Here is a 26,271-nt window from a genome sequence, read left to right as displayed (position 1 = left end):
GAGTCGGAGAATTCTTCACTGCCACAATAAACGTTATAAACTGCTTTTACACTCCAATTCAAACCAAATATATCCAAAGTAAAAGTGCACAAATAATCAAGTTACCAATTGAAACATTAATTTAACTAATATTTACAGTTATTTTAGCTTCTTTAAAATATTGACTTCAAAAATAAAACAAAAGCTTTTCATCTCTGACAAGCATAACAATCCACGAAGCGAATTTCCACGATTGTGGTGTGGGGACGAAATAATTACACGCGTTTGGTGGCCGGTGTTTTTCAATTTTGGTAAAAGTTTTATTGAACATTAAATAAAATATGTTTTTGGATAAACAATTACTGAAATGGACATAATTAGCAATAAAACATCAAATTAATTAAATTAGAATGTTTATAACACACCCCAGATTCGCTTGCTTATTTTGTAATTACGCCACCAAGAGACTGCTCTACGGCAACATCTTGTGACCAAAATTTTCTAAAACAAATAACACTAGTTGGCGTTAAGAGCACAACTTTAAAAATAAACAAATTTAATGTTTTAATTAAGTATTTTGACTAGGACGATTATTAACATTATTGTTGTAACGTTTGTTTATTGTTTAGTTATCTTTTAATATTCTTATAACTCCCCTAATAAATTTGCTCTCTTAGAAATTACGCCACTTAGTGACAGGTCCCTATCCCCACCGTGCGATTGAATATTTTTAGCATGACCAACTACTAGATGTCGCTGCCAAGCATACGTAATTTTAAATGGGGAGTAGCGAATTTAATCATTATTTCATCCCCAAAACACAAAATATGTCAATGTGAAGTCAATAAAAGTCATAATTAATACACAAACACTAACTTTTCGCAAGAAAAACAACCCAAAATTCACATTTCAGTGTTTAATCATAACAAACAAATATACATATTAATTTTAATACAAATAAACCAACACAATTACAACAAATTCAGAATTAAAAACTTAATTCGAACACCCAAACCCTATACTGTCTACTACCCACGTCTAATATATTTACGTTTATTATGTAAACAAACATGCAATTTAGTAAACAACAGTAAATAAACAAATAAAAACAAACTGCATTAACTATTTATCGCTTAAAATACATAACCTGCTACCTACAGTTGCTCACAAACAAACAAAAACACAACATAAACCGAAAAGAAATTCCCCTTATAAAGCACGAGTGTCAACTTCACATGAAGTATTGATTACAGTTTGTTTTGACGCATAGGAATAGCTGTCTATATATAAAGTTGTACAGCCAACATTTACGCATACTGTGGTGGTAAATATTCTATAAATGTATAGATAAGTATGTCTAAACAATAACAAACACCACCAACAACTTAACTCGTGTATACTTAGAAATTTTTGTTTGAAATTAGTTTTAGAATATTTAAATCCTACAAATTAATTTTGAAGGCAATTTGTTTTCATTTTTCTGCATAACAAGCTTTATTTTTCTATATATTCAATGTCGATAAAACATTTATTTCTAATTCTCGTTCGCAGACCAGATCAATATTATATTTGAAGGAATTGTTAATTTGTTCAAAATGTCAAACACTGCGGAAAGTTCAACAACCAGAACAACAACAATAACTCTCACAGAAACTAATAATGTGAGTTATTGGGTGATCTAATGTTTAATATGCTAAAATATATAGCTATATTTGTTTTACGGATAAAAATCTGACCTATTTATCTTGGCGGGGCAATGACAGTCGTTATAACACGATGTTCTGTTTCATACACCTTGTGTCAGCTTACGATTTACCACGTATGACATCCATATAAACAGTAAATATTCATTAATAATTTCAGCAAACCGAGGAAGTCCGACTTTCATTACGACAACCAAGACGAAACGTAAACTGGGCAACAGACACCGTTGATAATGAAAATATGGGAAAGAAATCGTCAAAATGTAAGTTACAAGTTGCCTCCATAATTATCACTTTGTACCATATATGTGCCCATAAATAATCTACAGAATATGATGACCGCCCACGCATGATTGTTTACAAACATGTTTCAACCAGTGAGCCAAATCTACATTAAAATATGCAAGAGAAATTTGTAAGGTTGTAAAAATGCACAGGCAATATATGTCATACGCACTCATGATATCGACAATAATCACGGACCAACCAAAATACCTTTATACAACAAATTAAAATTAAAAACCCACTAACCCCCTAACCCCACCAGGTTGTTGTATCTACAAGAAACCGCGCACTGTGGGTGAAAGTTCATCAGAAAGCGAGGATTCTGACGACGAACGAAACCCATACGAAAAGTCGAAGAAAAAGTCACATAAACATAATAAAGAATGTGAACACGGTGATTAAGCTTGTGTTAATCAAATATTCTTAATGAAATAGATTCACAAAATTTATCAGTTACTTTTTAATTGAAATTTAATTAAAAGTTATCACTGTAGTTACTCTGAATAAGATCGTAAAAGTAAACTGAAAGTGGTCAAACATACCTGGAAAATAAAAACAATATTAAAATTAATAAATGCAACTTTTTTATTCTTTTTTGAGCGGCAGTTTGGGAGAAATACTGGATATATAACACCACATGTATTTAGTTGTTTGAAATGTAGTGGCATAAACTGCAAAAACTTTTAAATTTATACTTAATGTTTAAATACCTCAGGCTGTTATGATTCATGTTAATTGTCGTATTTTATGAATGGATTTTATTTAGATTGTCCAGCCCTGTGGAAATAGAAACACAATTAACATGTATAGTTGTATAGATATTAATTTTCTAAATATTTAATATATCAAATAATCATAATTTATTTATTGATTAACATCACACACACACAAGCCTTCGAGCATAATCTGTCCACAAAACTTCAGCATAGTGGCGCCATCCACAGTGTTAGCATGGGTTTGTACCCTGGTATAACCATTATATAAAAACCTATGTCATACCACACCAATGAAGTTTCACTTTGTGTTATTTTTTTTCATTGTTCAATTAACATCACAGATCATGCAGCCGAACACACACAGCCCAACCCAACTTAGAATTACAGCGAGCCAATTTGTTATTCCTATCAGTATTTATGTTTTGTATAAATAAATGTTTGTATGCAAAATACAAGGTATTATCATTACATGGTTTGTTGTATGTTTTCATTGTGGAATCTAGACCAGGGTTGGAGAACCAGGGATCCTGGGTTCGAATCCAGACCAGGGTTGAAGAACCAGGGATCCTTGGTTCGAATCCAGGCCAGGGTTGGAGAACCAGAGGTCCTGGGTTCGAATCCAGGCCAGGGTTGGAGAACCAGGGATCCTGGGTTCGAAACCAGGCCAGGGTTGGAGAACCAGGAATCCTGGGTTCGAAACCAGGCCAGGGTTGGAGAACCAGTGATCAAAATCCAGTAGGATTGCAAAAACAAATTAACCATGAAAATAATGCAGAAGTAATTTATTTGTCAAAACTCGCTGTCACGCAGTGTATTGTGGAAATAAAAGCATTAGTTTCATGAGCAGTGACGTCCTCAGCATAGCGACGTCATAAGCACAGTGACGTCACCAGTCTCTTTGATCTCTAGCACCATCGTGAGGCTACCATTCTTGTGATTTAACAACCACTAAGCGGCGTAGTGTTTGGCTCCACCATGTGTTAATACTGTGAGAGAATTATTGTCGCTAGGTGGCAGTAAAGGTTAGGTTGGAGTTGGGGTCTGGAAAAAGTTTGGATCTGGAAAATAAAGAGCATGATTAAAATACCTTCATAGTTTATGTGGCTGGCGTTGGTGGAAAGCCACTACGGCACGACAAGCCCCCAGCCAATGGTAGTGGGTTTCTACTCTGGTGAGAAACCCTTGCTGGATAGACCTTACCCAAAACAAGGAAAAGAAACCAATGACAAAAAAATACAACAGACAAAAATATAACCCATTTATAACTGCATAACACTGAAATATCAACAAACGAAAATTGTTGCAAAACTATTGCCGTGCGCACGCCACCAAGCGCCCACCTGCAAGGAGTCGATGCCAACAACGGCCCTGCATCACCCGACCGCTTATTGAGAAAACATCTTGGTACCGCGATACTCTCGTCGTATCTTCACACAATATAATATCGTCCGGATGTTACGCACCGCATCGACCGTTACGAAACTGCATCAGGTTGTTACGAACCGCGACAGTGACCTAACCGTTGCATCACTGTGCCGGTAGTGACCTAAATATCTAGCGTAGCATCACTGGCGGCGACGTCCACGCAACAACCTGACCGTTAAGTAACTCAATCAAAACTGACGTAACCGCACCGAACGCAGGGTCATGACAATGCTCTGACCCACCGTATCGACGTCGTAGCGTAATTGTGACGTGGCCATCGTCCCAATCACGCTACATGACGTTTTATTATAATCTATAACTAGGGAATTTGTATTACAAAAGAGATGGAATTAATGAAGTAGACATTGCAGTTTAAAAGTTATTACGTGTATACATTATACTGCGCGTTGACATTACTCGAGTATATGTGTACCAAGACCAAATCGAGACAATACAAAACCGACGCTAATCAATAAATGCAACAATTAAGCTCGTATTTATTTCTTTGTTATATAAACACTAAAAAGTGCTTGGGGGACATAGCTGGCAACATTAGACCCAGCAAAAAATGCTGGCAACACTGTAAGAGTGTGCAGCAAAAAAGCTGGCAACACTGTAAGAGTGTGCAGCAGAAAAATGGCAACACTGTAAGAGTGCACCAGCTAGCACACAAACACATACATAAACTGCTGGCAACACTGTAAGAGTGCACCAGCTAACACACACACACAAACACTCAAACTGCTGGCAACACTGTAAGAGTGCACCAGCTAACACACACACACAAACACTCATACTTAAACACTAAGCCTAAACCACCTGAAACCGACATCCTGTATCGGCGTCTTTGATCTTCTTTCTTCGCGCGTAGACACCTATACTATAAGCCTATACACACTTATAGTAGGCCTATACACACTTAAGCCTACAAACACCTCAAACCGAGATCCTTATATTGGCGTCTCCGTCTTTGTTCTTCGTCTGTAAAACAAACAAACTTTACTTTTATTATTAAACAAAAATCAACACCCCGCGTTTGGTTAAGCGTTGTAAGTTGAATTTCAAATTGTCATTATTTTCCATATACCAAAAGCTGTTATTTGAAGTTTACATATAACATGCCAGCTTTTTAATTGCCAACGGTTATTGTTCTAAATATAGTTGTTTAACGAAACTTATTTATATTATAAAAAAAACAATAAATAATTATTTTACCTTGCTCTCTGTTCTTTGTCTTGGTGGCTCTGTAACAATGGAACGTTAGTGATGTAATAACTACATGCTTATTACGTCATAATTACCTCCAACAAGGTCATTGCATGTTTCGCCTTCTTCTGTGACGTCACATACCATATTCTGTAAAACAAAGGAAACTTGAAGACTTGAAATTATGACGTAACACATTGAACTTACGAAGCAGGTTCTTCTGTTACGTCATCACTGCTTCTGTGACGTCACATCGTTGATGTTTCTAGAAAAGAGCTTATATACGTAATAATGCCAATTGTGATTTATACTTTACCAATTCTTTGATCTTCTTGCTTCGCGCTCATAGCGCAAATATAATTAGAATATACAAGCAATGTGCCTTGCGTCGACGCAAAACGCGCATGGGGCCCCATGGAAAAAAATCGCGAAACGCACGCGTAGAACAAACCGTATGACGTAGGAAGCGAAACCGACATAGCTATGACGTAATAAACACGGCAAGAAACGAAAAATCGCGGCGATCGTGACGTAACTATTGCTAAATTATAAAATTAAACGATTATGACGTAACTATACCAAGACGTTTGCGACGTCATAAAGCCGTATACTGTGACGTAATAAAGAACCGACAAGAGAACTAAAAACAAAATGTTTTAAAAATAGATTGTTATATCATAATATTAAACACAATATGAAATAGAAATAAACGTAGTATATACTTATAGTTATGTAATAGCAAGCAATAGAATACTTAACTTCTGCAGTTGTAACAGAACTTCTACGCTACTGCTGTTGTTGTACACTGCTGCTTTCGACCATCTGCCACGTTGTGAAGCGACCTCGAAGTTGTGAAACTTTCTGGTTTGCAAGGTTATCTAAAAAAGCGGGGGTATGCGCGCGCATTCAATTACGCATGCGCAGTAGCTTATCTTGCCCGAAACCTAAATTTCGCAATAAAAGAAAAAAGTTGGACTGATTAAAGTTTCTCGTGACGTAGTAGGCGTGGCTTCAAGGCTTGCACCTGTCAATCAAATCTTGCAGGGTGAAGTTCAATGGGAAGCTGGGTTCGAATACTACCCGAGGAAGTTTAAACTGGTACATTTTTTTAATTAAGTTTTATAAATTTTTCGATGATCAATTTAATTTCTTTCATCCATATAAATTAACTGTTGCGCAAAATATAGTAGCTACACATAATAACGAATAAGGTGATTTACAAAGATTTTATTAAATTATAACTTTCGAAACAGAGATTTACAAACTAATAGGCGACGTTTAAACTAAAATTTTTTTTTTTAATTGACAAGCGACTTCCCTACTGCGTAATCGAGTACAGTCCCTTCAGATTTCCGAGTTTAATCTAAACCGTTACACTACGCATCACGTGATAAGTGATGTCATAAAGAAACACAGAAACAAAATAAAACATATTTCAACTCCCCACAACAATTTTTCATATTGTTGCCAATCTTTGAACATAAGACCTAAAACAACACAAAATACATATAATTTTCTCACATAATACCATATCTCCTTACCTTTCAAACAAACTTAAATACACAAACGCGTTCTATCCTTATCACTGTATCAGAACCAAACACAACAAATCACACGCGCAAACGTTGTTGTTATTGGGTAGTGCTTTACAAAAGTCTATGAATTGTAGCGTAATTATCTGTATTTCGAGATTATTTAGAATTTATTTATAAAACATGACATAATACAAAACTTCAGATATTTTAGTTATAAATAGAAACATTTGTTTTTTTTAAATAAGAGTATTATATATGCACATGGGTTAATATTTGTATTAAAACTGACCAGAAAATCTATGTTTCCAGGTCACAAAATGCAGAATAACTGGGCAGACACAAATCTAGATGAAAAACTGAGTTTTCTTCATCAGAAAGTTGAAGTAAAACTTGTAAATGGAAAAACTGAGATAGGATGGGTGTATACAGTGGATCCTATAAGCCACAGTATGGTTATTCTTAAAGAACAAAAACTTACAACTGTTTTTGGCCATTCTGTTAAGAGTGTAACAATTATTAAAGCACCTACGAAAGAAATAAAAGAAAAATTAGAAAATTTATTGGAATTTGACCAAAAAACTTACAAACCAGAATTTCTACAACAACGCAGACTTGATGTCCATACCTGGTTCACTAAAAACCGAATTCCTGTCGAAATTATTGGCGAAAAGTTACGAGTCGCTAATGTTGTTGATGTTGGGCCCCCGTATAATGCTGAGTCATGTTCTGCCCCGAATGAAATTATTTTAACAAGGATTCAGAAATTAATTGAAGCCATGCCACAATCCTGAACATTAATGCAACTTAATTTTTACATTATTATCTGCAAACCAATTTTCACCTTCATACTAATACCTTGAAATACTTTGCAATAATTGGCTCTGTTTGTTTATATAGACACCTAACAGCAGAAATTTAAAGTTTACTACAATATATCATGTAACCACTGTTTAAAACATAGGGGTAATAATACGACACCCAAGCTTCTCCAAAACTCTGGCTATCTTTTTAATTTATTTTTTCATTCATCTTCCACAGCCACATACATAACTAGCCATGATATGGTATCTGTGATAAAAAATATCAGGAAACGTTGGTTCCTTGCTGCATTGTTTTTTACGTCCCTTGTTTACTTCATTTATAAAACATCAAACTCACGGCGTGACTTGACCAGGAATGAAACAAGTTTTAAAGTAAGATGAAACAAATATATTGTGAATTTGGGTTATAGTTTGGTTAATGCAGCAAAAATAATATTCTACTACAATGCAAAATGTAAAACAGCCATTTTGTCCCCTGAGGTATAAAAATGTTTTCCCATGTTTTGTCATTGTGATCTTGCTTTATTTATCACTTTGGATATTAACAGTTTTTGTAAAACTCTGATGAAATTCCCAGTGTTTATAAAAGTTTGGTGCCTATAGTCACACACCACACTCAGTAATACAGATATAAACAAGTCATCTTATATTTTAAACAGCTCGTACAAAACGTTCAACGCATTGAAGTATTTCTCCGAACGCTCAAGTGGCAACCACGCGTCAACGTACCCAAGCAAACAAGCAACAACCCCTCACAACAATGTCGTAACTCACTACAGGTGCGGAACACTCAATGTAACAGCAATAACAAATCTTTGCTCTTACATTTCACCCCCTTTGATTTAATTTTTGTTCCACAACAGGGCAAACAACTGATTGTGGACGACAAAGGTTACGTTTGTAAACGCGATTATTTACTCGATAATGGGTGTTGTGATGTCACAATGCATGATACAGGAAGGTAATTTAAATATTGGATAAATATTTTACAAAAGCAACTGCAAAACATGATTGAATCTTAACGTACATTCGGAAGCGTTTTAACTAAATGATAAAATGTGTTATAGCTGTAGATTTTGTTAAAAACTTGATTTTATAAACTAAATAACACAAAAAAACTACAAAACAAGATTGAAATCTTACTTTACAGTCAAACACGTTTTAACGAAACAATAAAATTTCAATATTTTAAATACAACCAACTAACAAACCCCATATTTAGATACGCTTGTAAAACTTGCCAAACCTCAAACTGTTGCTCAGTATACGAACATTGTGTCTCGTGTTGTTTGCAACCAAAACATAAAAATTTGTTGGAGAAAGTTGTGAGGGGGTTGAAGACAAATACCATGCTGGTGGGTGGTTGTCTATATTATTGTGTAATGTTCTTAATTTCAGATTTTTTGGTTCATTACCCACGCTGATGAGACTTTAAAACTTATAAAACTAAGTAAAATATCTCATTAATTATAAACATAACCTTTAAAATGAAACAATAATATGGTAATTCACCTCCCACAATATAGATTATGATGTCATCAATCCATGACCAGTTTGACTTATGTTTAATGAAATGTCGAACCTCGTCAACGAGCGTGAGGCACGAGAACACGTACCGAGATCCTTCCATGAAATACTGCTTTGGTGTGGGAGCCCCCGAGTTAAGGATGTTCTAATGCAGTGTTGCGCAATGGAAACTTGCAGTGATTACATACAATAAAAATATATAGAAATCCAAGAAAAACAAACACCAAAGAATAACTCGTAAGCGACCATGAGGTGTATGGAACAGATCACTTCTGTTACACTGATGTTGCCCTGCTATAATGACTGTCCTTGCTGCAGAAAATGTGGACCATATGTTGTTCTATTCCTTTTATGAGCCATTAAACAATCATTGTGACATCATGATAGCACAATCTCATTGTTTTGCAATAAAATATTTTGTATTAAACTTATTACGACACCTGTATTGTAACTAACAGCTCCAGCAGCTCGACTGTGAGCATAGGAGTGGAAACCACCTATATTCTGACCCGAGATTTAGGCCCGAGTTGGGGCATTACCCCAACACTGAGGTTTCTACAACTCATTAGTAACCACTGGGTTGGAGCAATGTCCGTTAAGTGTCTTGCCCAAGAACACATCAGTATCGAGCATTGAACCAGGTGTAGATTATGATGTCATCAATGCGAAGTAGTTCTTTATGACATCACAATCATGATTCTCGATTTAGTTTTTATTGTTCATTAGTCGTACACAATGGGCATTGTGTAAAAGCATCCACAATAGGTCCGTACAATATACTCGATAAAAGTCATCGTGGAATATTTGAAACTTAACGAACGTTTGCACAATGTTATTTCTATGATTGCCGTAGAATAATCAAGCTAAACTGCCGATGGCAAACTTGTAACGGAAAGTTACGGGTAATTTATATTGATAACGACGTTATATTAATGCAGCTTTACCAGGATAAATAACACAAAGTAGTATATTGTAACCAAAACTCAATATTAATGTAGGTCTCTGTGTCTGTTATTTACTATAATAAAAGTCACAATATCATATTTGTCATTATCAAGGTAAAAAAATACATATGTTAACACCACAATTTTAATGCAAGTTTCTGCATGCGTGTTATTTACCTTAAAAAAGACAACAATGATAAATTAATATTGTTTTTATCTTTTACAAAACACCTCATTTAATAATAAAGTCCTTCTGTTTGTTAAGTGTTATTCACCCTGATAAAGCAAAGGTGTCAAAACGTCGCTACGCAAGATAAATTTCCCATAAAAGTTTTAGTTCGCCCCAATAAGCCCGGGCAGCAACATCTTCTAAGGCACAATGTGACACAAAAATATATTTTTCTAAATAAACGAAAATCCTAACATGGTATATATGTTGTATGACTAAGCAAAGAATGTTTCATAAAAATGCTGAGTCACACTTGCTGCGTCATATAAGTACGGCTATATAATGACACTGCAAAAATTTACAACGAAATTTATAAGATATCTATGTCTGTTTCACTTTTGTATCAGCGTAACGTTTTTCCGATCGTTTAAATTCAACCATAGTTATTTATAGCAGAGGTGGCAAACTATACCAAGTACTTATCCTGGCACACCATTACATATTATTGCATTAAACAAAGGTATTTTACCCATGTTTATACCATAGGCGCCAAACCTGGGGTGGCAGGGTGGGCGTGCCAACCCTTGATTTTCTACACTGTGTTAATCAGTAAACATATATATATATATATATTACTATTTACCCTACATGGTGAATGTTATAATTAAACCAAAGTATATTCCCCAATAAGTTTGCCCCCCTGGTTATTTGGTCCCAGAAACATCTTCTGCATACTTGAGGTGGAATGCACTTTAGGTAAGTCACATATGGCCATACAAACCAAAGTCTCTTCAAACTTCAGTGTTTATCAAAGTTGACGTGAAAATAAGTTGGTCCCGAAATCCGAAAACTTTGGCGATTTTTCCGGTTCATTGCTTCAAGAATCCCTGGCTCCTGATTGGTTCTTTCACGGCCAATCAGCAAAATAATCGAAATTTGAAAATTGTTTTTGTTCCTCCCTTGAAAGGTGGCGGGGGTTTTCATGTGGGGGGGTGAGGATGGGTTTCTCGGTCGTGAACTCCTCGTCAAAGTTGCTTACGTCAGTAGCCGAGCGCTGTGGGTTGGGTTTGGGGGTTAGTGGGTTCTATATGGGTGAGGTTTACCACCAGATATAAATTAAATTGGTATTTTGCGAAAAAAATGCAAAACATGAATGAATTTAAAAATGTAGTCCAAGGCATTTTAACTGAATGATGAAACGTGATCAATGGTTGAGGTCTTATAGTAAGGGGTAATGCTGGGCTAATGGACCAGTTTGCCTAAATCTCCAGTCCAATGATTTAAAGTACATGGCGCTATGTCTTTTGGTTTGGTAAAATAAAACATGAGAACAGGTTGACAGCTGAGTATTATCATAAAGTATTTCAACACTCCATGTGCTGCCTATTGCACAAATCAAAGGTGAAATAAATATCTTATACTCACAATGGTTGGTACAAACTGAGGAACAATCTTCTTCTGGAACAACAAGTCCCAATTCATTCGCTGTCAACGTAAAGGAGTGGGTTAAATATGAGTAACAACTATTAACAAAACCGCATAGTTCCATAATAGTTGGCTTCAACCTTGGGAAGCGACCCAACCGCCCTAACTAAGTTCACACCCTACAAATACACCCACACTGGCCTATATATATATACCCTCGTATATATACGCCCCCCCACCTTAAAGAAAGGTTGGCGCTTCACATCCTCGGCATCTTTCTCCCCAGCTCCCAACCTCCGCTCAGGGTTCCTCCTCAACAACCTTCTCATGATAGAAATGGCATCCGTGGATAAGAAGCGAGGATAACGAACTTCGTCGTTGACAATCGAGTCGAATACTTCCTCTTCATCATCACCAGGGAAGGGGGACTGTCATGTCATAATGGAATGTTGTGATGTCATATATATATGATATTATATATGTATATATTATATGTATACATTATATTGTGAATCAACTTATTTATCGTAGGAGTTGTGTTATATATATACATCAATCTGTGGTGTCATATATGTCAGGTCACAGGTGTTGGCAGCATCAAGCCTTGAACCTCCTGGGTTAGAGGAAAGCTCCGCCAACCACTGCTACTACAGTCATACATACGCAGCATAAATGACCATGGCACAATACATAGCACACAACACAACCATAATGTGATGTCATGTATATTATTTTATGTAAAACATTACATTCTCAAAAACAATTTATGCTATGGGTTTTATGTGCTCTTTATATTGTGCTGTTTTGCATAAATCGATTGGGGGGTTTAAACTGCGTTTTAAAGGACGTTCTCATGGGTGTTGAGACCACTTACATGGAAGAATGTGAATGAAAGAGAGATTAAACATGGGGAGAATCCAACCAGAGCAACAACTATTAACAATTAACAAGATCCAACTTACCTCCCCAACCAACATTTCAAATATAAGCACCCCCAACCCCCACCAATCAACTGCCCTTGTATACGAGGTGTCCGTCAAAACCTCGGGTGCAAGAAACTCAGGGGTTCCGCAGAATGTACCCGTTCGATCACCAAACCCCATCCCTGTAGAAAGTAATGGGTTATAATGGTGTCATTTGCTGTAACTGGTTAATCTAATGTACTGGAACGCCTCAACCGACCAATGAGAAGTGAGTATGAGGGTTTGAATTTTGGAGGGAAAACTTAATACATGCTTATTTAGCCTTACATGGGATGCAAACGATAGTCGTTAAATAAAAAATATTTAAATTGAATTAATTATTGTGGTGGCTTTTTACTGATATATTATAGTCTTTAAAAATTGTCATATCTTATTTGGTTGCGCAATAGGCCAACTCTGGCTTAAATCTCTCTAACCTATGGTAAAACTATGGTCAAACCTATACGTATACGTCCATTGCATATGTCTACCCCATCCCATACAACCTATATAATATATAGACCCCATACATATTATCCCATATATTTATTGCTGTCTCTGATCACTTATATTCCAATGTTATGAAATTTAATGAGTAAATCCCCTAAACCCTTGTATTATTGCTACTAATAGACCAACTTCAACCTAAATCCCAATGTCATATTTACTGCATGAAGCCACCAAAATATAGAATAGGATTAACTTGCAATTGTAAAAAGCCGAAGAAATGAAGTAACAAGGCTATAAGCGAGTTCTTATTGTACCCCACCCCAATAAATGCATTATCCCCATACCTATATATCCCCATACCTATACACACCCATACACACCAACACACCTCTGTACATTACCCCATACAAATCAAACACGTCAACCTACCTTCCTTGCACAACCCAAAGTCAGCAATCTTCAGATATCCGTCTTTATCCAGTAACAAATTATCAAGCTTAAGATCCCGATAAACAATCTTGTTATCATGGAGGTATTGGAGACCGAGAACAACACAGCTTGTGTAGAAACTATGGGATGTATGATGTCATAATGTGGGTATGATGTCATAATGTTAGATATTGATAATTTGGCGCTAAAGTAACTTTTATCCTTGCATAGCGGGGTAACAACAGTCGTTATAACACGGGTGTTCTGTTTCATACACCTCGTGCCCACTTACGAGTGACCACGTATGTAACTTATTTATCCTCGCATGGCGGGGCAACAGCAGTCGTTATAACACGGGTGTTCTGTTTCATACACCTCATGCCCGCTTACGAGTGACCACGTATGTAACTTATTTATCCTCGCATGGCGGGGCAACAGCAGTCGTTATAACACGGGTGTTCTGTTTCATACACCTCGTGCCAGCTTACAAGTTACCACGTATGTAACTTATTTATCCTCGCATGGCGGGGCAACAGCAGTCGTTATAACACGGGTGTTCTGTTTCATACACCTCGTGCTCGCTTACGAGTGACCACGTATGTAACTTATATTCTCGCATGGCAATGACAGTTGTTATAACACAGGTGTTTTATACACCTCGCTTACAAGTTACCACGTTTGTAACTTTGTGGGTGATTGTTTTGCGTAGGGCTCACAATTTATTCAACTCATCATTGAACACTGTATTGTAGGCAATTGCCATTAAGTGTATTGCCCAATGACACACACGCCCACAACAGTAGCACTACCGAGCCTCGAATCCGGTATCCTTTGGTTTACAATACGACCACAAGACAACATATATAACAAGTTAGTTACCAAAATAAATTATAGTAGGGTGGGGGAAGATGGGACACTTTTTCGTTTAGTTTTCTCTTTCCATTTGGTAGCAAACAAAGAGCATTCAGTGAATTATAAAACCGTATCCTCACGACTTCAACAAACCGTTGTTAATTGTTTAAAACACGATCAGGATATTTGGATATTATGTATTAAAGGTGTCCCATCTTCCCCCACCCCACTATATAGTTGTATCAATACAGCAGTACTATATTAAATACAACAACAATACAAACTTACACTGTGCGCGGTTCATTAAACACATCAGTATGTATATGTAACATAAGATCCCCTCCGCTGGCGTACTCGGTAACAAAACAAACGTGCTCGGGTGTTTGGAAGCACGCGAATAAGTTGACGAGGAACGGATGTTTCACTTTGGTGGCGCACTCGAATATACGACGCTCAACCATCAAGCTGTGGGGGGGTATGTTGGGTTAAGATATATATAAATTTATATATAACATGTACAAGACAGTAGTGTATGTGAGTTATATAAGATACCATGTTTGGCTATTAACTTTATATTGGTTTGTTCTGAGTATATACTTGTATGAAGTTGAAACTACGTAATACACTCCATAATTAAACTGTGGGTAAGGGCAGGGGTTGGTTTAGGTACAAACAGTATGTATTAAAAAATGTGAAAAGTTTTGTTAACTTTTAAAGATAGAAACATTAACCATTACAAACAAGTTGGGTAAGTAATGCATTGTTTATATAAGACACAAACATTAGGTCCCGATGCCGTCACTGATGTCATTATCAAAAACAACTTGAAAGATTGCGTGCTCTTCTAAATGCGCAAGTTTATTCAGTATTTACTTGCTTTAAAAAAAACCCTGGATAGTTTTGATCACAACTTTGTACATTATTATTTTATTAATGATGAAGTGTATTTGAGATGCCGTTTCAAAACTTAAATGACCGTTGACATTTTGCTGGCTAAAACAGAGTAAGTCTTTAAATCATCTTTTAGTAAAATAAAGTCACCTGTCGATCTCGTCGCGAGCGATGATATCCCCCTTCTTCAACGCTTTTATCGCGTACATGTTCGACGTCTTTTTATGCTGAGTCAGCAAAACTTTGCCGAAATGACCTCGGCCTAAAACGGCGATGGGACGGAAGTCGCTCATCTGTATCGACCGTCTGTGATGTCATAATGGTGGTCAAAATAGGGATATATACGTGCGTCTATTTTAATATGTTTGTAGAACAATTTGAATATCGACATAAACAATGAAAAGTGGCAACAAGGTCAAGAATGCCATGCAGTAGAGATATACTTGTATATAAGTAAATTTAAGCAGTATTAAATAATTCTAGTCGGTCACAATCAGTGGCGCAGCCAGAAAAAAATAAGAGGGTTTTAATCAAAAAATTGTTCAAAAAAAATTTTTTTTTAATTTAAAAAAATTTTTTTTAATTAAAAAATTTTTTTTATTGGTTTAAAATGGGGGATGTCATAACCCCTGAAACCCCCTGGCTGCGCCACTGGTCACAATAGTGTCAAGTAGTGTACTTGTGCATGAGGTAAAATATACACAATATTCTACTGAACCATATATAGCATTATACACTTATATGTAGTTTCACACAGTATTAAATAATTGTGGGGCAAAATATTTTTTTGATGCAGTATTGCTAAAAAGCTAAAAAGACTGAGTTTGCCAGTATGGTGACACAAGCCAGGGGCCCTTTATGCCAAGGTTGGCCCATTACCCCACAAATTAGTATGTAACAGTTTATAAAGACTAAAAAATATGAGTAAAAAAGCCACCACAATAATTAATTCAATTTAAATATTTTCCATTTCACTAATGTCGTTTCCATGCCATGTAAGGATAAATAAGTTACACTAAATTTCTATCTCCAAAATTCAAACCCCCATACTCACTTCTCATTGGTCGGTTGAGGTGTTCCACTCCGCCGAGCAGGCTTGGGGGGTGATGACGCGGTTGGTTGGTTCCATTGTATGAAGGATTCCTTGTTTTTACGAGGGGCTGGTTTAGGTTTGTCCAGTGTTGTGTTGTGGAGTAATTCCTATTGTTGGGGTGTGAATACTTTTGTACATTTACAGTCGCGGCGAATTTAGTTAAAGTTAAAATTTTTAGACAATAGTATTGTTTGGGTAATATATCTCCAATTATTGTCTAAACAGTTGTGTTGCAGAGTAATTATTTTTGGAAAACGTAGATATTGTTTGGGTAATATAGTTTTAGTAGGGTGGGGGAAGATGGGACACCTTTTACACATAATATTTAAATATCCCGATTGTGCTTTAAACAATTCACAACGGTCTATACGAGTCGTGAAGACACAGTTATATAATTCTTTGAATGTTTTTTTAAAAAAATAGAATGGTAAAGTGTGTCCCATCTTCCCCCAACCTACTATATAACATTGCTTGGGTAATATAATTGCAATTATGAACTAAATAGTTGTGTTGTAAAGTAATTCCCATTATTAGGTGATATTGAATACAATTGTCGAGTAAAAGTTGCCATTGTTTGGTCATAGTAACATTTGTTGGTAGTTATGGGGTGTTTAAATTATCTAATTAGTTGTATTGTGGTTGCCAGATATTGCTGATACAGCAATACAAGTATACAATGTGTTATTGACCATTCAACCACTGGGAACCCTAGCCACATAAATGGAATGACGAAACATTGGTTCCCAAGATAATGCATTACACAAGAAATCTATGCGCTTATTTTCTGTTTACTGTTAATTAAATTTATACAAAAACATTAAACTTACGTTTAAACTGTCGGTTTTAACGGCTTGTTTATATGACGATCTCGATGTTGGTATTTGAGACCTGGGAAAAATGTTTCAATATTAACATGCAACAATATTAATAATGAAACATATATATTATAAACGTAATGGTGTCAAGGGAAGTCAATCAACCAACTGAGGGCTTCAGTAGTTGGGTGGGCGGCCTACCCCAATATTTTGCATTAATCAGTAAACATTACAAGCAGTAAGTTAGATTTGTTTCACAGGATTGTATCTAACCATCCCTGCCTCCCCTGTGTTTAGAACTTTCCTATCTATACATTTGGTAGCACACATAAAACACACCAGACTCACTTATCAACTTTAATGTCATCTTCCGACGCCCTCCTCGTTTTCTGTGTCCCCGGTTTATACCACGTTGGTTCCCTTACAGGGGCTTTACCACTAGATGGCATGGTGGCGCTCGATCGTCGCTCCTTCGTTATTCCTGGTTGAGGGGGTTCCCCAAAGTCTAACTTCTTCTTGGATTGTTCGTGCTCGCTTAAGGGTCTAAGGGTTTTGGAATATAATGTAAAATATAAACCCATACACAGTGCATATCATTATAAAGCTTTTCATGTTCGTTGTGTTTATTTACAAGTCCTGTCATAATAAGATACATTCTAATGTGCGAGGTCCTGCAGTGAGGCACACCATGGGATTTACACTGCAGTTGGTTAGTTTGCGTAACTCTGATATATTGTTCATATGTGGATACAAATAATATATCAATTCCATGTAAATAAAGACTATATTTTATTTCTATTTAAACTAAACATAATATACTATTTATATACCTCCGTGTTTGCGCGCTCGGCTCCACCACGTGGTCAAAATCCTGCGACGCTGGTCGTTGTTTCATCTTGGGCGACGACCTTGTCCCACCACTAGGGGGACTAAAGGTGGAGGGTTCGTTGCACGGGGGGATCGCTCGTTTCATCAATCGCCCCCAAGTGGCAATGTTTATGTTCATTTGTTTCGCTCGAAGGAAGCTTTTGCCTGGGGGAGGGAAAATGGTGTTAAGGTGGGTATTGCTTTGCGTGTAAATTTGTGATCCTGTAGTAAATGTGTTGGTGAAGGTGTATTATGTTACCATATACAGCGGTGTAAAAAGTGCCTATTTTTTTTAAAACTTCCGGCAGAAAACGGCCGGCGTGGGAATCCCGAATTTATTTACTTTGCCGGCTGCGTAACATTTCGTTTCATGTTAACGTAAGTTATTTATTCGTGCAGTTCTGACGTAACAAACAGCTTTATATTATCATAAATCAGGCATTTATGCGGAGACAATGACGCGCCGGGAAAAATATAAAGGCAAACCGGTGCTGGCTGGATTTTTGTTTATTACATGCCTACCTATATGTAACATTGCATGTTACAATAATAGTACAAATGTGGTAGGGGTAAAACAGTTGATGGTGCAGGCAGTACAACTACATAAGGTGTAGCATGCTACCCAAATAATCCCAACCTCATCCAAGTCCACGCATTACTACCGACCTTTATTCCTGAAGATTTTTTTCTGTCGTTGAAGTTTTGGTTTCCTTTCAATACGAGGGTTGCTGAATGTCACCTGTGATGTCATAATAATAGATGTGATGTCATAATAAAAACATGAAGCACCAAACTATTACTCAATTTAAGACATGAATTTACTTTTTTAAAACACTTGTTAATTTTTTATTAAATTAAGACAATTTAGCACCTCTATGTGTGTTCAAATATTTCATTATTATTTATATTATGTCTATTGTCTACCTCAGCGAAGAGAACCCCACTGGGTTCAAGTTGTAGCGCCATCGCGTGTCGACGATTATCAAGAAAATCCGCTAAACGAAGAAACTTAACCCCGCACATGGCTCGCCAATCCTTGTAATATACGGAGATCTCTAGCTCCCTCGCCTGGTGGAAGTGTATGTTTAATATAAAGATATATGGTTGAAATCGAGATGAATAATTAGTTGTGGTGTATCATCTTATTCAGAGGTTACGGGTTCAAGGCTTGGCCAACCATTGTAGGCGTATATGTCCTTGGGCAAAACACTTAAGCACCCACAAAGTTACATACGTGGTAACTTGTAAGCGGGCATGAGGTGTATGAAACAGAACACCTGTGTTATAACAACTGTTGTTGCCCCACCATGCGAAGATAAATAAGTTACATACGTGGTAACTTGTAAGCGGGCACAAGGTGTATGAAACAGAACACCTGTGTTATAACAACTGTTGTTGCCCCACCATGCGAAGATAAATAAGTTACATACGTGGTAACTTGTAAGCGGGCATGAGGTGTATAAAACAGAACACCCGTGTTATAACGACTGTCATTCCCCCGCCATGCAAGGATAAATAAGTTACATACGTGGTAACTTGTAAGCGGGCATGAAGTGTATGAAACAGAACACGCGTGTTATAACGACTGTCATTTCCCCGCCATGCGAGGATAAATAAGTTACATACGTGGTAACTTGTAAGCGGGCACGAGGTGTATGAAACAGAACATGCGTGTTATAAACACTTTTTAAGCCTAATATCAACAGTAACCCCCATAACCCACCCTTTCCAACTCCGATATAAACTGTTGATTCCAACACTGTTGTCCCGCATTCCTCCATAAAGTTTGACCGATCACAACATTGTCGAGTTTCAATACGGCTGATACTTCATCTGTTATATATGTGTGATGTAATAATGGTATTATTATAATGTCATAATGTTACCCTGATGAATGCTTATAGTGGAATAACGTATGTCTTATGTATGCAGAATGATAATACATAAGTAACCCTAGGAAAGTTTGAGTGAAATAACCCCAAAACCTACACCCTTTTTTAACATTACTTTATTTACAACAGGACGAGCGATAATATAGTACGGTCGTACGGAGTATAGAGGTTCAAATTCACTCCAGGGGAGAATTAACACCCAACACCCAATCCACAACCAACATAACACCTATGTAGTTGTTGTTGTACATGGTATAGTATAGAGTAAATTCTGTTACGAGGGTAAATTCTGTTACTATGTTATTCTGTATGGTACAGAGTAAAGCCAATTACTCTGGCGAACACTAACACCCAAAACTCACTTGATAAATCATCCGGTTTAACATTATACTTGTTGCTCGTCTTTCCGTGGAAACTTTTACTTGCCCCCCTTATCCACGCTGCTCGGTTCTCGGGGCTACTTGCGGGGAGTTGTACGGATACGTTGCGTGAACGACCGGGTACATTCTCCAATAACTCTTGGCAACCAATTATGCGGACTTCAAGTTTACCTGTGTGGGGGGATCATTGGTTGGTATGGGGGTTTACTTTCTGATAATATGAGTTCTATTATATATGGATGTGGTTCTGCAGTGAGGCCTATTATAATCCTTGATATTCTAATAACTTCCAGTTTGCCTGTGGGGGGGTTAAAGTTGGCACATATAACCCCAGACCACAAATACGCCAATAAAGTGAAAGTAAACTAACTGTTAACACCACAGGCCTAGGCACATCCCAGTACCTCACATATATATATAAGCTCTAATGTACCAAAAACAACAGGGAAACAACCAAAGTGAAACTACCTGTCAACTCTGCAGGTTTCGGTACAGTTAAAAACCTCTTTACATAATTAGCATTAAATACACCACAATACCCAAGCATATATGACCTAATATACAACACACACATAACCCACTACAACATTGATGATGGGGTAGTTACCTGTTAATTCTGCAGGTTTTGGTACTGTAGAAAACCTCTTGACATGGTTAGTGTCCTCTTTATGGTCGGATGATTGCCGATAGTGGGTCGGGGATAATAGGCTTAGTTCGGCTTCTAACTCTTTCTTCTCGTTGGAGCCAGGAGGGAGTTCGATGGAACGAAGCTCAAGGGAAAGCTTGAGGAGGTCGAGCTTGTGGGCAGATTCTTGTAGTTTCTCTTGGGCCTGGTGGGGGGGGGGGTAGGTTTTATACGGTGGGGGTGATAATAAGATATTATATAATAATAAAAAGATAATTGTTATATGTAATTATATATAGCAGTTTCTCTTGGGCCTGTTGGGGATTTATATTTATTTGGCAGGGGGTGATGATATGTGTTTAAGATGAAACATTAGAATACTGTGGGGGTTAATAGTTTGTGGGAAGATTCCTACAGTTTTTCTTGTGCCTGGGGGATGAAGCATGTTATGGAGCTGTGAACAGGGTGCTGGGGCATTAGGTGACATTAGGTAACATGTTACTTCAGCTCTTGAAACAGGGACAGGGGTGATATCATATGTTTTACCATCCAATTTAAATAAAAACCATATTTCACCCTGCTGGAGCGGGGTCATTATTATGTTGCTAATAATAATATTGTGGGTTCCATGTAGTAATGTATGGGTTACAATTGGTAGGTGGCTAATGATATTTTAATATAATGTTCCATTATATAACAGTAGAGGTGCATGTACATACCAACACAAGCCTTACTATAGGACCTCACCCATATATAATAAGAGAAATACAAGCATTTGACTTAACAACATAACAATGCAAACCAATCAATACCTCTTGCAGTGCCTTCTTATCGGCCTGCTTCCCCGCAGCCGACATGAAACGAACGACATTCTTTGATCCTTCAACGATAGCCGACTCTATTGTCACATGGTGGCGCAATAACGCTACTCTTACAGGAAGGGGGTTGTTCCCGTCCACTGCTTCATTATCTGTCATTCAAATCAAACAATTAATGCTATTATGTCATCATTGAGATACAAAACACATGACCATTGATATCAATTAATTAATAAATATATAATTATGTTATGTCAGAATTAACAATTATATGACTTTATGACATCACAAATATACAACACAAATCACAATTAAAGAATTGCCATACAATAAAATAACTGTAACATTCTGCCAATCTGACCCTCATCTGGTGCTCAATGGATTTAAATATATTTTCTGCCATTTATATTAAACAAGTAATAAACATATATTGGTGTTAGCGTTATGTCATATTTGAGAAATGAATACACAACACATGACAGTAACATGAAAGTAACTTAATATGTCAACCTGATATAAGGGTTTAAACATAGAAGTCGTTTTACACAGGTGAGATTCTACAGTATAGCATGTTATTGGGCCTGGGATTTCGGTCTAATATAGATGTCATTGGGTAAAAAAGTTATCGGATATTGCTCCAACCCATTGGTCCCTTTAAACCCTTTGTGTCGGAGTAATAAAACCTAGGCTGCAGCAGAACTTCCTTCAAGGTGCCTCACTGTACGACCTCACCCATAAAAACCATGGAAATGAATGATCTACCAACCTTGTTTCTTGTGGGTTGAATTATCGTTGTTAGTTTTCGAAGTAGCTGTTGCGTTGTGTGTCTTTAACTGTAGGATTTGCATCCTAATCACTTCAATCTTTGTACGACTCTCACCCAACATTTGTTCGGCTGTCGCGATTAATTTACGATCCTGGGGGGGGAGTTTGTGATGACAAGTTGATAGGTACTTTTAATATTTTATATGCTATAGAACCTACGATGTGGAACAGAGTTGAAACATTACTGTTTTAATTTACAATCCTGGTGTGGAGTGAGGGGGAATAATGGAGTAAAAAGTTGAATCAATTCATCATTTAGTTAAAATTATATACACTAACACCACCATGATGATGTAACATTGTAACCAGTGAGTGACCACCATATCTTGTTATGCCCTGATGTATACGACTACATTATATTCACGGCTCCTCATAAAATGTTACCCCGGCCACCCCATTCTATTCTATTCTATATGGGTGAGGTCCTTTTCAAGGACCATGGATTTAGGCCAGATTTGACCCAACACCCGGGAAATCCATTTAAGTCTTCCATGCGGCCGGCCACCCCATACTCCACCCATGTAACCACCATACACCCACCACCTACAAATATATCACAGAATATCCAAATATCCTGATTGTGTTTTTTAACAATTAACAACAGTATATGGGGGTTGTGAGGATACGGTTTTTAAATTATTTTAGTTTTCTTTGTTCACTACCAAATGTGATGAGAAATAGAACGATAAGATGTCCCATCTTCCCCCACCCTACTATACCACCCATATTACACCTTATATTACACATATGCTACCCCACCTTGCTATGCCCCGATGTATAAGACTTCATCATATTCTCGGCTCCCTGTTTCACCATCATCTCGATCCGTAGTTGTTTCTCCAACCCTGCGATCCTCGGGTCTTCCTGACTGCTCGATTCAACACTAGGGGGAATCGCAGAGTCTACATAGAAATAATATAGTTTAATATTTTTACGCAAAAGTCCACTTATAAATAACAGATTAATTAGCATCTATGCCAAAGAAGGGGTAAATTGCAACTTTCGTTAATAGTTTCTCTGTTTAAAGAGATTTAGAGAGAATTAACACACATTAGGTCGACATTAGTGACTACATACGATACATAACAGTATAAAGCATCGAAACCGGTACCCTTACACTAACACTTTTTACACAAAAACCAAAATAAGACCATAATTAGACATATATACTTATAAATGTATTGTTAATGATGCTACAGTGCCCACACATATATAAACCAACATTACATCTGGCACTTTTAGATATACATCAGTAAGTAAGCATAACACACTGTAAGTCTGCACCATTATAAAAATACTTGGACGATAATTATTGAACCAATTAACCATTTATGTGGCAGAATAACTAAAGGACACAACACATATGCAATGCTATGTTCCCGCACTTATATAACCAACACCAACCAGATCTTGGCATCAGTAACAAGTTGCGACACATATTATCTTATGTATTAATAAGTAACACAGTATATACCTAAAACTGTATTATTATTAATGTAATATTTTAACACTAATATAACCAACATCAACCCACCTCCCGAGGATTTATAATCATCCAAATTATCACTGATCGACCTCGTAATCTGTGCAGCATCCAACTCCCTCAGCTCCTGGTGTAAATCCTCTAGTTGTCTGTTCGATATCCGGAGCATATTTTCCATCGAGGAGAGCTGTTTCTTATCAGTTGTGGCCTGTATAAAAGGGGGTTTTGTAAGTTCGGGTTATACATTAGAATATGAGTTAGGTGTGTGGTATTCTGTTATTGTAAGATTTGGATAACTTCTGTGATATTCTTACAAATTTTAAATTTGTTTTATGTTTTTAACTGCTCATTGTCTGTTGTGGCCTTGTGGAAAAGATGGGTTGTGTTAATTGCTATTATTTGTTGCTTAAACTGGGGCTAGGGAGATGAGGAACATCATTTCAATAATTTTTATTTAGCTAATTTTATTAATAGCTTAAACCATTGGTTCTTTAACATTATTTGTTGTGACACAAAGGATACAAATATTATGTAACGTATGAACCATGGGGTAAATAATGGGTTTAAAGGTGAACCATGGGGTAAATAATGGGTTTAAAGGTGAATATATGAGGATTATGTTGGGGTTACTTTGAAAACAACAACAGTTAAAAACAATTTTTAGGAGAAAATAAGTTTCTTCAACGCTTACACAAGCATTTAGTTTATTTAACATAACTGATTGTTGCTATTGTGGAAATATGAGTCACAAATCCCATTTATGATGTCACAATCAATATGATTCTATAGTTTGTTTGTTCTTCACAATAGCCATTGTTTAATCATGAACTCAAGGATCTACAACCAATATTAACTCTGCAAACATTGACATCATAATAACATCTGTGACATCACACTATGCTCTGTTACATCACAATAATATATCGGACGTCTATTATACGTGGGTCATGTAGCTAGGCACCGGAGATTTTGAAGTTAGCATAATAAGCCAAAATGTCCTTATATAAATGCAATCTGTTGGGCTGTTTTTGTAGCTAAGTCCATCCTACTTTGCATGGGTGAGAACCCATCGCCACAGACCAACTAACTCAACACCCAGGGTGGATTTAGGCCACAGCTGCCCAAAAGCATCTCAAACGCAACAACAACTACTACCGCAGCACCCCAATAAACAGCCCCCCACAAGCCACCTTTTTCATGTTTTCAATCCCTTCCTTCACCCGAAGTTCCTTCCTGATCTCCTTCCGAATATCCTCCTTCACTTCCTCCAATCGATTCTGGATGCGAGGATCTTCCACATCTATGTTATCCGGATCAGCCATTGTGATGTCACAATACACTATCTGATGTATCAATGTGGCACTTATGATGTAATAATAAAAATCTGGGGTAAAAACTTTTGGTGAGAAGTGATAAAGTTAGGCTGGGTATCTGTACAGTTATAGTTAAATATTACAGTTATAAGTTTTTCAAAGCATTAGCCCTATTAATCAATCACTTATAATGCAATATTAAAAATCTGGAATAAAGTTTTGGTTACATTTATGTATAGGCTAAGTCATGCAAATCCTTTTTTAATAATACTAAAGTTTTTCGTAATTTCAAAACAACAGTAGCTTTATAAACCATAAACTTTTAAAACCTTTCCGTTAATGTTTACACTTTTACATTCCTTTCACCATAAAAATAACTTTTATTTCCTTATTTACACTCTCTCTCTTATAAAGAATATTTCTTTCTGTTTAAATTAATACTATTTCTTCCCAACCACATAATTTACATATAAGCGAAACCACTCTAGTTTCATTTGAACCATATCACATTGTTACATCATAAATGTCCCCACGAACTGTGCTAGTTATGACATCATAATCACCTTTATGTCTTGGTAATTGACAGGAAGTTACTAAAGTTCTAAGAAAGTTTTTGTAAAATTAGAATAAATCGAAAAGTTAACTCTTTTAATGGAAATGTAGAGTAACTTTTGTGTGGGGTGGGTTACAACTATATAACTTTTGTAAGGTGACAAAATGACTTGTCGTCTAATAATGACACACATGAATGAATTAACAAATAATCATACACTACTTTGTAAGTGTCACGTTGGGGGGGGGGGGGTTTGGGTGGCATGTCTCAGGGGTGACATATGTTTTG

General features: G+C 36.7%; 4 protein-coding genes and 1 long non-coding RNA gene across 5 annotated transcripts; 3 read left to right on the top strand and 2 right to left on the bottom strand.

Moving 5' to 3' along the window:
* Positions 1-1,480: 1,480 nt before the first annotated feature.
* Positions 1,481-3,151, top strand: LOC149725945 (uncharacterized). The gene is made up of 4 exons (XM_089891088.1): positions 1,481-1,640; positions 1,843-1,945; positions 2,230-2,361; positions 3,025-3,151. The coding sequence occupies exons 1-4, from the start codon at positions 1,575-1,577 to the stop codon at positions 3,060-3,062; spliced, it is 339 nt and encodes a 112-aa protein (XP_089747214.1). The 5' UTR covers positions 1,481-1,574; the 3' UTR covers positions 3,063-3,151.
* Positions 3,152-3,450: 299 nt separating this feature from the next.
* Positions 3,451-6,012, bottom strand: LOC149725944 (uncharacterized). Its single transcript, XR_016386340.1, has 4 exons — positions 5,522-6,012; positions 5,410-5,464; positions 5,324-5,352; positions 3,451-5,089 (listed from the first exon to the last, which is right to left on the bottom strand). It is a non-coding gene; the product is annotated as an uncharacterized LOC149725944 (long non-coding RNA).
* An 846-nt stretch (positions 6,013-6,858) lies between these two features.
* Positions 6,859-7,887, top strand: LOC149725943 (gem-associated protein 6-like). The gene is made up of 2 exons (XM_089891759.1): positions 6,859-6,968; positions 7,159-7,887. Exon 2 carries the CDS (start codon positions 7,167-7,169, stop codon positions 7,638-7,640), a length of 474 nt encoding a protein of 157 aa, XP_089747885.1. The 5' UTR covers positions 6,859-6,968; positions 7,159-7,166; the 3' UTR covers positions 7,641-7,887.
* Positions 7,849-9,628, top strand: LOC149725942 (SREBP regulating gene protein-like). Its single transcript, XM_089891760.1, has 5 exons — positions 7,849-8,042; positions 8,330-8,449; positions 8,534-8,631; positions 8,893-9,025; positions 9,197-9,628. The coding sequence occupies exons 1-5, from the start codon at positions 7,911-7,913 to the stop codon at positions 9,344-9,346; spliced, it is 633 nt and encodes a 210-aa protein (XP_089747886.1). The 5' UTR covers positions 7,849-7,910; the 3' UTR covers positions 9,347-9,628.
* Positions 9,629-9,894: 266 nt separating this feature from the next.
* On the bottom strand, positions 9,895-25,532 carry LOC149725941 (serine/threonine-protein kinase N2-like). The gene is made up of 21 exons (XM_089891758.1): positions 25,308-25,532; positions 24,169-24,325; positions 23,394-23,536; positions 22,576-22,726; positions 21,804-21,961; positions 20,974-21,196; positions 20,349-20,537; positions 19,818-19,927; positions 19,019-19,162; positions 18,761-18,833; positions 18,058-18,259; positions 17,576-17,770; positions 17,240-17,300; positions 16,374-16,519; positions 15,470-15,625; positions 14,717-14,893; positions 13,577-13,716; positions 12,698-12,840; positions 11,975-12,163; positions 11,736-11,795; positions 9,895-11,364 (listed from the first exon to the last, which is right to left on the bottom strand). The coding sequence occupies exons 1-21, from the start codon at positions 25,437-25,439 to the stop codon at positions 11,218-11,220; spliced, it is 3,096 nt and encodes a 1,031-aa protein (XP_089747884.1). The 5' UTR covers positions 25,440-25,532; the 3' UTR covers positions 9,895-11,217.
* Positions 25,533-26,271: the final 739 nt, after the last annotated feature.

This window comes from Ciona robusta, chromosome 13 (assembly GCF_009617815.1).
Source record: "Ciona robusta chromosome 13, ASM961781v2".
NCBI classification, from domain to species: Eukaryota; Metazoa; Chordata; class Ascidiacea; order Phlebobranchia; family Cionidae; genus Ciona; species Ciona robusta.
Note: the sequence above shows the minus strand (reverse complement) of the source record. Positions and strands in the feature narration are given on the sequence as shown.